This window comes from Mycteria americana, chromosome 2 (assembly GCF_035582795.1).
Source record: "Mycteria americana isolate JAX WOST 10 ecotype Jacksonville Zoo and Gardens chromosome 2, USCA_MyAme_1.0, whole genome shotgun sequence".
NCBI lineage: Eukaryota > Metazoa > Chordata > Aves > Ciconiiformes > Ciconiidae > Mycteria > Mycteria americana.
The window spans coordinates 60,057,783-60,071,233 of NC_134366.1; the positions used below are offsets into that span (position 1 = coordinate 60,057,783).

At 41.2% G+C, this 13,451-nt stretch overlaps 1 protein-coding gene across 2 annotated transcripts in view; it reads left to right on the forward strand.

The window, feature by feature from the left end:
* The window catches only part of SLC66A2 (solute carrier family 66 member 2), a 70,354-nt gene that overhangs the window by 41,224 nt on the left and 15,679 nt on the right, over positions 1-13,451 (forward strand). For both annotated transcript variants that reach the window (XM_075493636.1, XM_075493637.1), the window contains one exon: positions 5,250-5,466. In XM_075493636.1, the coding sequence (XP_075349751.1) occupies positions 5,250-5,466 (217 nt within the window). The remainder of the gene's footprint in view (positions 1-5,249; positions 5,467-13,451) is intronic.

The following is a 13,451-nucleotide window of genomic DNA, read 5'->3' on the forward strand; positions in this document are numbered from 1 at the left end:
CTTTTCTTCAGTCAGTGCACAAAGAACCTACTGAGCTGCTCCTTCCCCCAGCATCAATAGGATTTTCCAACGTAAATCTCTCATCTATCAGTGGATTAACATGTTTAAAATGCAACTCACTGAGTGGATTAAAGAGCTCAGGCATGGGTAATAAGATATAGTACCTTTCACTGCAGTAACGCCAGTTCAGATCAATCCAGGATGTTAGTGACTGGGAGTTACCATTTGAACTGCATCAACTGAGTATGGTTACAAACTCATGTAATGAATTTCTCTCTGGGCAGGGTGGGGAGCTAGTGAATGGAGTGAGCTGTGCAAGCAGTGCCTTCCCGTTTCAGGGAATAGAAAGATATGCATCCAGATTTAATTTGGACAGATTTTGCAACATTTGATAGAAATAAATTGTGGTGTGGTGGGATTTCTTGCTTTGTCCTTTCTTAAAGGGGTGATGTTTGGGGGGGAGAGGCAAAAATCCCAATCTTGTCTTTATTAGTCATAATTTTCTTCAAATGTGAACAATGTTTGCCATAATATTTATAACTTTGTTCAGTTCTGCACCTCAGGTGACATGGCCCAGGGCACTGATTGGTGTCCTCTGGCTATCTTCTTGGGACAGTTGTGGCTACATCTGCCTCTCCCCTCTGCTGCAGATTGCTCTGTAGGGAGGGGGGCGGGACTGGTCTGCACACACGTGGATTTTGTTCTGTTTTTAAAACTCCTCCTTTATTTTTTTTTAAGGGACAGTTCCCTTTTGTTTTTAAGCATTTAAAAGCCTTTTTTGCATATATCTGTCCCAGTACTCAGCACAAGCAACATTTTTTTCTTTGAATGTATATAGCTCCTGTTACAGAACTAATGTGTTTGGACCCCCTTGAGAAGAGAGCCACTTGGAAAAATGAGTCAGAGTTTATTTCCAAACCTTGAAGTGATGGGTATGTGATTTTTTTTCCCTCTGAATCTTTGAAACCATTTGTCAGAGAAGATAAGCTTCAGCCTTCGTTAAAAAGAAGCAATAATGTGGCAAAACAGTTTAGAAGTTCAACTAAGGGCCAGAGAAACTATGACCCATATGAAAGATCAGGTGTGCTGTTCTCTACCTTTTTTTTTTCTTTCTTCTTTTTAGTTCAGTCATTCTTTTATTTCTTCCTGGAAGTAGTTGGTAATGCTGAGTTTGGTGATGTGTAGTGTTCTAAAATAGACTTCTGCATGTCAACAATACATCTGTTAAGTAGAGCAATTAGTGATTATGTATTGGGTTGTTTTTAAGATAATTCAGATGTTTTTCTGTAAGGCTATGTCCTGGTTTCGGCTGGGATAGAGTTAATTTTCTTCCTAGTAGCTGGTATAGTGCTCTGTTTTGGATTTTGGATGAGAATAATGTTGATAGCACACTGATGTTTTAGTTGTTGCTAAGTAGTGTTTACAGTAAGTCAAGGACTTTTCAGCTTCTCATGCTCTACTGACTGAGAAGGCTGGAGATGCACAAGAAGCTGGGAGGGGGCACAGCCAGGACAGCTGACCCAAACTGGCCAAAGGGATATTCCATAACCATATAATGTCATGCTCAGTATATAAACTAGGGGAAAGCTGGCCGGAGGGACACTGCTCAGGGACTGGCTGGGCATCAGTTGGTGGGTGGTGAGCATCGTGCATCACTCGCTTTGTGTATTCTTTATTATTATTATTATTATTACTACTACTACTACTATTACTATTACTATTTTATTTTATTTTATTTCAATTATTAAACTGTTCTTATCTCAACCCACGAGTCTTTTTTTTTTTTCTCTTTTACCCTTCTGATTCTCTCCCCCATCCCACTAAGGGGGGAGTGAGCAAGTGGCTGTGTGGTGCTTAGTTGCTGGCTGGGGTTAAACCACAACAGGCTATTACCAAGGTTATAATTGTTCTCATCTCATTTTGTCTTTCTTTCTTTCAGGAAAACATTACCAAGGAAAATTTATAGCAGAAACTAGAACTTATTCATAATTAATATAGTGAAATGGAGACTATATAGCATCATGATAGTTTTGAGCAAAAGAGAATCTCAGTCTTTTTCCTGTGCTAGTAATTAACTCTCCTGCTTCAGCTGAAGTCCTGTTTCACACAATAGTTTTCTCATCTGTGTATGTTATTATAATAGAAATAATACTTAAGATTTTCAGACAAAAGATGATGAGTAAATTATCATCATTATCAGATTTCTTGGCTGCCTAATGCTAGGTTCAGGGACATGAGTACTTACGTGAATGGAAATGGACTTCAGTGCAGCAGTACTGAATACACACATGAACAGCTGGTGTAGCAGGAGGTAATTGCATGTTTAAGTGTTTGCATGGGTCCATGGATTTTGTAGCTGACCTCACGGTAGCTGTGTGAACATTGACTTTTTTTGTTCAATGAACTTCTGAAATTTCCACACCCCCATGTAGATTTAGTTCTTTAATTTCTATTATGAAAATGAACTTGGGGAAATAAGGATTTGGTGTGCAGGGATGGGTATTTTAAAAAGGATCCTTGAGCATGTGGAGAACGCAGGCGGAGAAACGCAGTGTATGCAGGGCAGCCCTGACAGCTGGTGGGAGGGTTTAATGAGTGAGGGGCCAAGGGTCCTGCATGCCCAAGGCAGCATGGCAACCAGATCGAGACTAACGCTGTCCAGTCCAGGATTAGACATGTAATGACTATATAGCTATCTTGAGAGCCAAGAGGGTCTCTTCTAGGGCTGGAACTGTCTGGAAGAGTGTGCTTCATGTGTTCTTGTCTATGGCTGCCACCAGTTGCCACCATAGTTTTCAGGTATTGGTCTGAGACAGTATCTGTTGAACAGTGTATCAAAGTTGAATGACCCTTGCTGGAAAATAAATGCAAGTTTTCCACCCAGCATATTTGAATGCGAGAGCTCTGAATTAAAATGAAACACTTGCCTTTTTAAGGGTTGAAAGCCAGTGCTTTAGGTGTCTGTGAAGAAACTAAAGGCTGTGTGAGAACATCTCAGAATCAAGGTTTAAAGAAATAATCTGGTAAAAGTAGCAGTTACATCTTACTGAAAAGCCATCAGTAGCTCTCCTTTTCCAGAATGGAGGTTGCTTTTTTAAATGGCCTCACCAATTTTATCTTTCTCTTTGTCCTCTTTTCTTCTGCAGTTCATTATTCTGTCCCCATTGTAAGCCCAAATGCCTCTGTCCCAGAGAGCATCTCTATCTAATATAACAGTTGTGTAGTGTCAGATTTGTTGTGTTGGGTCAGGTTATTTGCTTGGTATTGCTCATGAAGCTGGCAAAATTAGTGTGAATTTACTCTGTTACGCCTCTTGCTATTTTTTGTTATGCAGATGTAGGTCAGGCAGAGTGAAAGGAATGGCAGTTTTGGGTGTCTCTTATTCCTTCTACATTGTCAGATGTTCTCATTGAGTGCTCCTCTCCAGAAAATGCAATAGATATAAATTAAAATCGATAATGTTTTTCTGGCCTTTGTGGTTGTCTTGTGCCTTCTTTTTTCTGCTTCATTCTGTTTTGTTCTCCCTTCACCTCCACAAAGGAAAGCCTTCACAAAGCTCCAGAAATGCGTGATGCTCACATGCTGTGTAGGCTGTGCCAGCGCTGGGTCTACCTTTTATTTAGTCTTGTGTCCCTGAATTCTGAGGCTGAGGACCCACTCCATAAAATACTGAAGGTCAACGTTACATTGACAGTGGCTTTGCCACAGATTATTTAACTCAGTTCTGGGTGATGGCTGACAATGCTACAGGTTGGCTATGGCTCCTGGCCAGTTTTGCCTTTGTCTTTGTGTGGCAACGTAAAATGATTCAGCTGGTTGCAGTCAGTAGCTGTCTTGAGGCATGGTTTGCCAAGTATTAAAAAGGGGAGACTAGTTAATAAAGAGTGAGGGCCAGACTGATAATGATATGAAAGTGTGAAAGGATGCAGAAAATGAAACTATTATTTGGCATGTGTATGTATCCTTAGGCAGCTAAGTGCCTGTATAGATTTATTCCCATTTCACTGAATTTGTTGTTAGTGTTAGTCAGTGGAGGTCAATGTCTTCCTTGCCTGAGTTAACAGTAGGACCTTCTTGTAGCATTCTGTACTTCTGCTGAGGAGGCAGCAACAGAAATCTTCTAGTGATGTGCTGGTGTGTTGCATGTATTTGGGCTGTTAGAACGATGGTTCATCATTTTGATAATTCACAGAATCCAGCTGGTCTGAGGTAGGTATTTTTGACTTCAAGTGCTTTAAGAAAGGAAGACATGAACAGCACCTGCTAATGAAAAGTTATTTCAGAGTTCTTCTTATTCAAAATTATGTTGTTATTTTGCTATACAGTCAATGGTAATGGGGTTGTATATTTTATTATTCATCACAAGATAGCTATATATCTTCCAGTGGTATGCTGTTAATGTGCCAAGCAAATGGCACAGTTGGTTTGTTCTTTCTCTCATTCTCTCAAGAGAGGATGTTGTGTTTTGTGGTGTAGCATTTTGTTCTGATGGTTCTAGAAATGGGTGTGCACCCTGCGCTCATTGGTACTGGCACAGGCAAGAGCAAAGTGCATTTTGCCTGTGGAGTGAAAAGTGGTGACGTCTGTGGGAGGTGGTGTTCCAGGAGGGATTCTTGTCACAGTCTTGCGGCTATCTCAGTAAAGCTGTACCAGCTGCACATGGCAGCTTGCCCTTCACCACAGGCAGCTGCACTGCACCAGGGAACAGAGCTGTAGACTTTAGGTGACCTTCTAAGCAGCTTGGATTGAAGCAGTTTGAAGGTAGAGATAATGACCTAAGAGAGAGAGCACTTCCATTGATGTGCTTGGGACCTGTACTTAGTATTGTGAAGTGTTTTGTGAAACACTTCCTGTGCCAATTCTGCTAGAGTCATATCCAGAGTTCTTCATGTTTGATACCTGAAGGTTAATGCTTTCTCTTTAAAAGTCGTCTTCATAAATATTTTGGTAGTTTGCAAGTCTTTGTTTTATTGTTTCTTTATTGAACACCCCCACCAAAAAATGTTTTCCAAATCAAGACTCCTATTTTTTATTTTTCTTGCTTGTTTTGAGTTTGGGTGGGGTGTTTTTTTTGGTTGTTTGTTTGTTTTGGTTTTATTTTTTTTAATCCCTCGTTTTCTACTTTCCCCTACTTCCAAAGACTGACAGTGGCTCCCTCATGCTTCCCAGTTCTCAATTCCACCCTGATTAACTTTGAGTCCAGTTGGCAAAACATATTTTATTCTTTTTCCATTCCTATTCTGTTGCAGATTTTGACTTGAACTATTTTTGGCATTGGAGCAAGTTTACAGACTATGTGCAGTGTGTCCTGACCTTCACTGGTGTGACCGGTTACATCACTTACCTCTGGCTTGACTCATCTCTCTTTGTGGAAACGCTGGGCTTCCTTGCAGTGTTCACTGAGGCTATGTTAGGCGTTCCCCAGCTCTACCGTAACTACCAGAATAGGTCTACAGAAGGAATGAGGTATGGTGTTTCTCTTACGTAAAACAAGTGTGTGCATGTGCATGTAGGTAAATCTTTGTGTAGTATGGGAATACTTTTATAGGCAGGGCAATGTAATCTTTCTAAATTTTACTTGAAAATACAACAGCTGTCGGAGTAGATTCTCTGTCAGTAGGAGCTGGTGCAGCACTGCTGAAGGCAGTGGAAGCTCCATTAAACCTCTGAGGTCTGACCCATTGTCCCAGTCCAGCTGGACAGTTCCAAGGTGAAACATGTTTTAGTAAAATAATAATGTAAAATTACTGCTGTTGCCATTAGCAACATATTGGAGTTCAACTCAAGCTGTACTACACTGGTAATTAGAAATGGACTAAAGAGATCTTGCATATCAAAAGTAATAAAGAGGAAGAAAATATTTTGTGCCTGCAGCAAATAACTCTGTCAGTCTAACTCACATATTAGCTCATCACTTTTTCTCACATATCTACTCATCACTTTTTCATAATACATTATTATGTATGTAGCAAATGACATCAGTATTTGTTTATGTGTAAAAGCTTATAACTGTCATTTAAAAAAGCTCAAATGAGACGTTTACAGTCATGACTGGGAAACCCTCTGTAAAAAAGTGTGGGACAGAAAACTTTAATCTTGTGCCCACTCTTGGGGCGTTAAACTAGATTATATTTTCATACTGTTTACTGGATATCTCAGTCATAACACTAAGATTTCCAAATTGCAAAGGCAACTTGTAAAGCTTTTTAAGAGACAAAACGTTCATTGTGGTGCATCAGAAACAGTACAGCAGCAAATTTAGTTCACGGAGTGCTGTGATCTTTTGTGACTCTAACTGTCTCCTCTTTCATTGTTTTGAAATGACTTCTCTTTCATTGCTTTTAAACTTTCTGGGATAATTTTTACTTTGGTCAAACAAAAAAAAAACTTCCCACCACCCCCAAACCAAAGCAATTCTGTCCTTTGTCTGTTGACATTGTTCCCTTTACCTGTTTGGCTTGGAGACACTTCTGCTAGCTACTTTAAGTTATTTCCTAGCTTGAAGTATTGTTGAGGGAATGTTCAGAAATTTGCTCTGATGCTTAAGGCATTTTTTGATTGGGAGCCCCTTTGGTACAGAGTGAGTCAGGATTTACTTCCAAAATATTGGGGTATTTTTCATGCACACACTGCCTTGGAAAATTCTGTACCTGTGATATCCAGAAGGCAGTTTACCTACTAGACCTTCTTTATGCTCTGGTTTGACTTTTCCCTTTATGTTTTTTATCTGTGAATCATAATGCCATAATGCCACATTACGGTAGCCGCTGCCAGATAGTGTTTTGCTTTTCCTTAGCTCCTCTCTGGGGACCTGAGTTTCAGTTTTCCAATTTCCTGTATATGCTATTTAGCAAAAGGAGAAAAAAACCCTTTGTGCTTCACAACAACACTTTCTTTGTAAAGCATTAAGCACAGAATTGCAGAATTCTCATCTAGAACTGCTTGGCAAGAGAGTGCTGTGTTTAGTCAAGAGAAAATAGCGTAAAAGCTCTTGTTCTCTTGCCATCAAACAGAACCAGGTCCAGCGATAGCCACCCTCCTTATTGGCTGTGCCCACAGGTTTTCCAGAATGCATTCCCCTCTCTGGTTCTACTCTTGAAGCAGTACTTTGTGTGGCATTGGATATCAATGGGTCTGGGTACTGATGAGACAATATACAGCTTATGCTGCTTTACTGCAGTTGGAGTATGTTCATGCAAATGCACATACTAGTACTCTTTCTTTTTTCAGGTTATATTGCAGTTTTATATATGTTGCAGGTACGACATATACTTTCTAGCCTTTCTAGCACCATGCAATGCTGAGTTGACTTGATGGTCTCTAAGCATTACTCTCACCTACAGTGAGAGTGACTCCTGCTAGTGTATTACCTTCTGTTGAAGGAGCTGTTGGAAGTGTTTCCTCTGAACTTCCCTTCCTGTGCCTGCTTCTCTGTCTAAAAGCACATCAGAGAAGAGACTCCAGTCCTGGAAGCACTGAAGGGAGCATGTAACAGTCCAGCCAGGCTACTCATAGGACTAAGTTTATGAACTTGCATGGGTATTTACCAGATGGGGGCTAGTTGATGCCCACTGCTCTCTGCAGGTATTTACTGCTCAGTGCAGAAACAACGTGCATGTGGATGCACTGTCAGAAGCAATTGAACTGGTGATCCTCTGCCCATCAGCTGGGCCATAATGGCTGGCTGCCAGACATGCTCTTAGCAAGCCTTAGTGGCAAAGTAAAATAGATGAGTTTCAAGTGTCTTTGTGGCTTTAAGCTTAATGGGGAGAGCAACGAGAATTAAGCTGTTCTATTTAGTGACCTTTTGGACAATTATCACATCCTGGTTGGAGGCGGTAACTTCTTAAACCACAGTAGTTTTGTCACCTGTAGTCCATGAGTGGAGCCCAGGTCCCTGATAAACATCACAGCCTTTACTACTGCCAGAGAAGGGGTTGTTCGGAGGTCTTCATGGTTTGGCTGAGAAAAGCAGCAACATGCATCTGTCTCTCAGTTGGGGCAGAATGGGACACAGCAGCTGATATGTTAAGTCTGTTTCTACTTAGCAAATAATTCCTTTCCTAAATGTAAACTGACAAAATAGAAATGGAGAATAAGGTTACAGTATGTGGCCACATCTGATCAGGGTATCCTGCCAGACTCCTCAAACATTGTCTTCTTTCTGAAAAAAGGCGGCAAATAACACTACAGCCTCCCACCTCCCCCCAGTCACCCCTTTCTGTTTAAATGAGAAGTTGAGGATATCTCATGCTTGACGTAGCAGTCATTTCCTGATAAACAAACTTGGAGACTAGAGGCCATGAGAGAGGTAAATGGGACAGGTGGCTGTGGTGGCAGGCAGGATAGCTGTTGTGAAAAGGGTCCCATCATCTTGCCTGTATTTCAGTCTGCCACTGCCTGAAAAGTCCCCTACTGAAAATGTGCTCAATGTAAACATCCAGAGGACATCTGCAGCTGACTCAGTTATGTTTATTGTAACAGGGCATGGCTGGAGTGAAAGAATCACAGTTACGTGCATTGTAGTACTCCTGAGAATGAGTCTTCCAGTTCTTTGGTATCTCTATTCTGATGGATAGAGCTCCTCACTTCTTATTTTTATTTATGTCTTCATTTCTCCCTACTTCTCTCATTTTCCTTCTTTTTGTAGCAATATCACTACTAGGTCCTTTAGTTTCCTCCTCTGTTCTCTGAGAGAGCAGAGACCAAAGGAGAAGTTAGAAGGAGATGGAAACAAGAAAAGCAGAAAGGAGATGCATGCTGAGTAACAGCTTTTATGGAGGGAAGATAGTGTAGTATGTCCTGGTGGGCTGATGATTGAAGGGTGGAAATTCTCCCATGATTAAGTAAACAGAACTAAGCCAGTCAAAGGAACAGAAATTTTCATGATGTTCTCTTTGGCAATTCATCTGATTACTTTTGGAATTAGTACTTTATAGAAACTTAGAGCTCTGTTCAAGCATTTAAGTACTTTTGAATAGTGCAAACGTAAATAGTACAGTCATAGTTCTATTAATTATGGTATTAACCTTGAGAGAAGTGCTTTTTTAATGAACTGTGGTACAAGTTCACAGAATCACAGAATCGTATAGGTTGGAAAAGACCTTTAAGATCATCGAGTCCAACCGTAAACCTAACACTGCCAAGACCACCACTACACCATGTCCCTAAGCACCTCATCCAAACGTCCTTTAAATACCTCCAGGATTAGTTAATACCTCCAAGTTAATACCTATCACGAAAATAATAACTTAATTTAATCTCCATTCACTTCAAGAACTAAACTAGTTCTGTCCTGTCACCTAGTAAAAGAGTAATTTAATGACAGTAATTGTTATCGGGATGGATTAGAATCATGAGTATGATTATGTTTGCATGGGTTAGCAAAAGGAGGAAAGCAACCTCAAAACTTAAGAGCTTTGGAATATAGGAGGCATCCTGTTATATGGGAAAAAAGCATTATGATATTAAAAGGTTGCTCATCACTTGTAAATTTTTTTTATATTATGTGGTAAAATATTTCAAGATCTTGATATCACACACACCCCACCCCCACCCCTCCCCCAAGTCTTCCAGGAGGCAGAGATGCTGACTCTGTTACAGTTGGGATCTGATGCTCGTATTGCTAACTGCTTTTGCATTGTGACGAAAACCATACAGACAAGAACTTCCTCTGTCATTTATCTTTGTGTCCCCACTCCTTCTAAGATACTTGCCTCCTAGTCGCTTTCCCCTTTTAATAAACTGCGGTCATGAGAAAAGGTAGTGCTGAATGTGAGGCAGTGGAGATGGAGGGAAGGTTGGCTCTGGATCTGGCAGCAGCACTGCTGCACACAGAGGTAGGGACCTGCTGGCCAGTTCACTGGGAGAATTGCATCCTTGTGGGGACAACAGCTTCTGTGGAGCTCCTGCAGGGGGGAAGCCTGTGCTTTTGTGCAGGCGTGGGGAGAACCTCCTCTGTGGGAGGGCACAAGCTCATGCAGGCACTGTGCACCCTGTGCAGGTATTATGCACCCTTCATAATCCCATCAGATCTCCCTCCACCGAAGGAGGAGGGTGGAGGGTGTACCTCTGTGACAAAGCTGTAGGTGTGCTGTCCTACACAGGGATGTGTTAACCCTGGGACTGCACAAGGGTGGATTTACTCCAGGACAGTCTGTTCCATTGTGCTCCTGTCTGATGCCCTGCCCTGCTCTGCTCTAGAAAAAATAACTGCCCTTTGTTGAAAGTTTTTCACAAAAGCTCATAAAAATCACCTGGCGGTGACCCTTTTTGACTGTCAGCTGCTGCTCCAACCCCATGGAGCAATGGTTTCTTTTCAGTCAGTACTTGGGGTTCAGAGCTGCTGGATGGCAGAATCTCCCCAGGTCCAAGAAAGAGGTCTGGCAGTAGGACTGAGCTGGACCGTGTATCTTGAAGTCTCAGAAGCCACATTCCAGGTGATACTCAAATGTGCCCATCAATGGTTAGCTTGGAAGCATGTGAGTCCAAAAAACAAGGTCCCCTTGCAGTGGTTGTTGAGCTCCTGGTGTGCACTGTTGTCTCTTCCCCGGCTGCATGCTGGGCGCAAGGCAACATGTGCTGTGCCTGGCTCAGGACTGTGTGTGCAGCTGCAGGGTTGGAGGGACAGAACCAGGGAAGGGCTGTGTTGTCCCTCTGCGAGCTGTTTCCCAGGTCTCTCTTCTAGCCCGTGGCCAGTTTTCAGTCTGCTTGAAAGGAACCTCCTTTCTGCACATCCTCTGTCTTCTGTGTTTGGCTGACATTGGGTCAAAGGCTCACAACTTTGCCACTCAGAGACAGCTGGTACAAATGCTTAAGTGTTGATATGAGCCTGTCTTGAGAAATCTGGCCTGAAAAGGCTGAATGAGGAGAATCTCAGTATTGCATTCAATCAGATTATTGTGTGATGAAATAAAGGAAATATTAATTTAGTTCCTCCTGTGGCAGTACTGGATTTCCTGTTTTAAAAACCACAAGTCACTGAAGGAGAAACAGTCAGCATTTATTGTCTCAGAAGCTGCTGGAGCCAAGAGCTGCAAATTTTAAGAATGCTTTTCCATTCAGAAGTGTTTTATGAGGTGTGCTGCAGCTGTGAGCTAGTTACGAGCAAGCGTTTATCTGAAATGTATCCAGTGAAATAAGTGCAGTGTAAAGAGATATGAAAGAAAGAAATGATATTAAATTATCATTTTAGAGATATTATTTCCTCTTTTCCCCTATAGATAAATATTTCTAGAAGACAGTATTTTTTAGGGAGATAAAATTTTGTTGTGGGGTGCTTTTATTTAGTACTGCTCTATAGCTTTTTCCTTTATGACACATGCAGCTCTTATATCATTTTTTAAGAGAAGCTTTTGACTTCTGAGGACAGCATTTGTCCCAGAGACGAATCCTGGTTCTGTTCAAACTCTGTGAAGATTAATGTGAGCTTGCTAGATTTCTCTGCCTGTATAGGATTAGCCAGGTGCTGTGATGAACAGATGTAGAAGGCTTTATTCAGGACTGGCTAACCAATGTCTGGCTACCTCCTCTAGTGAGATTTTAGATATAAGGAGATAGGGCAAGTGCTCTAAAAATGCCACTGCTGTGGTTTCTTGGGGTTTTTTAGCCTGAGGGAATTTTTGAATAGTGAATAGGTAAAACAGCTCCAGTGAGTTGCTTCCTTTGGAGTTCTGCTGTTTAAAAGAAAACAAAACCCTAAGCTAGAGGGAAGTAGCAAGAGTTGTGCATGTTTCTGCTCAGGCACTAACTATGCATTGGCTTCTTGACTAGAGAATAAATTTAGTTCCATTCAAAAGAGATGTTAGATGCAATTGACATCTGTTAGAGCAACTTTGTTACATATTTGTGCTTCTTTGGGGAGGTTCAGTAAAGGAGAAAGAGAAATTAACTGGTAAAGGACTTTAAAAGTGCTAAAAAGAAGGAAAGTTAAAAGAGGATGATGCAGGCAATGGCAGTATTGATTTTTGGGTTTTTTTTTCCCAGCTCCTGTTTCTCACTGACAGAAATTGCATGGATGAGAGCAAAATCAAAGAAATAGGAGCAGGGATAATGGATGCCTACATGAGAGATTTCTTTTGCTGAGTATGCCATATACATAAAACAGACACTGGCCAGTACAGTGGTGGCCTGAGTTAGTGGTGCATTGTGGCCGGTCCAGGCCTAACGCCGAGGAAGCTGCTGAAGAGAGAGAACTGTTTGTCTCAGGCTTTGGAATTGTAGCCTCCAGATGCTGATATAACAGTGCCTACTCTTATTCTTAAAATAGTAGCTGCTTATATATTAAACAGTCAAAATAGAGAAGGTGGAAGAGGGGTATGGGAAGTGGGAGCCATTTAGTTTAAAAAAAAAAAAGCAGAATGGCTTTGTGGGTTCCAATCACCTGACCCAACTGAGAAGCAGTTTTTCATTACAGAAAACATTGTATAGACAATCATAAGGGACTAAGTTATAAAAGAGAAAGTGGTTTTCAGGAGAATTATTAGGAACTAAAAGGTAAATCTGGGACCCTGGTAATGGAGAAATCAAGGTCTTAAGTGTGAGCAAGAAATACATTGGGTAAATGCAAAATTACTAGTGCTACTTAAAAGTGGTTTGTACTTAATGTTGTATAGGCTATTCCTTAGTTTCACTGCCTTTCCTATTGCACTAAGTTAATCAAAACTGTCTGTCAGTGTGCTTACAAATTGCCTATTTTAAACTATTCTTATAATTTACTGTGGTTCTGTGATTGTATTCGTTTGTCTTCCTAAATGCTCTTTCTTTCTACTCAGATCTTTAGTTTTCTCTGTGGGCCTGCAAAAATTGTTGTCATTGCTTCTGAGGCTCCAGCCAGCATTCATACAGTTTTCTGGGGAAGTTTTACTTGTTTCATTGTTTGCTTTGGTGACATTTCTTCTTTCACTACTGTGGCACTGATCAGCTGCTTACTGTTGTCCTTTATGGTGGCCTTCATATAAAATAGTCTGGGTTTCTCATTTTTGGACTTTGCATGCACATCCAGGTTTGCAGGAGTTTGGGGAGTAGTCAGTAAACAATTTTCATGACTGGATGGACCACGTTTTGGTACAACTGTAAGGCTTACCACTTACAGCTTCTCTTCTATCTTACCCTTTTCATAGTGGTTCTAGTGGATACCAGGAACATCAGATTCCCTTCCTGAATCTTGCTGTTGTAAAGTTAAGACGTTGAAGAAAGCGGTCTCTAGTCCTCAGAAGTTTCCTAGTTTCTTCTCCCTTTGAAGTGTTACTACATCAGGAAAGTGAATAGGCTTGGTGTCTCTTTAGTGCATTCAGAATGAGGGCAGAGTCTGGTCAGCACGTGAACAGATAGATTGAAACCATTTTGTTCTGATCCCAGGAAGCAAACAGATTCTCTCCTCTTCTCCACACCCTCTTTTCAGTTAAAGCAGACCTGTGATCTCTCTGCCTTTAATGCCATGTTCTTTCCCT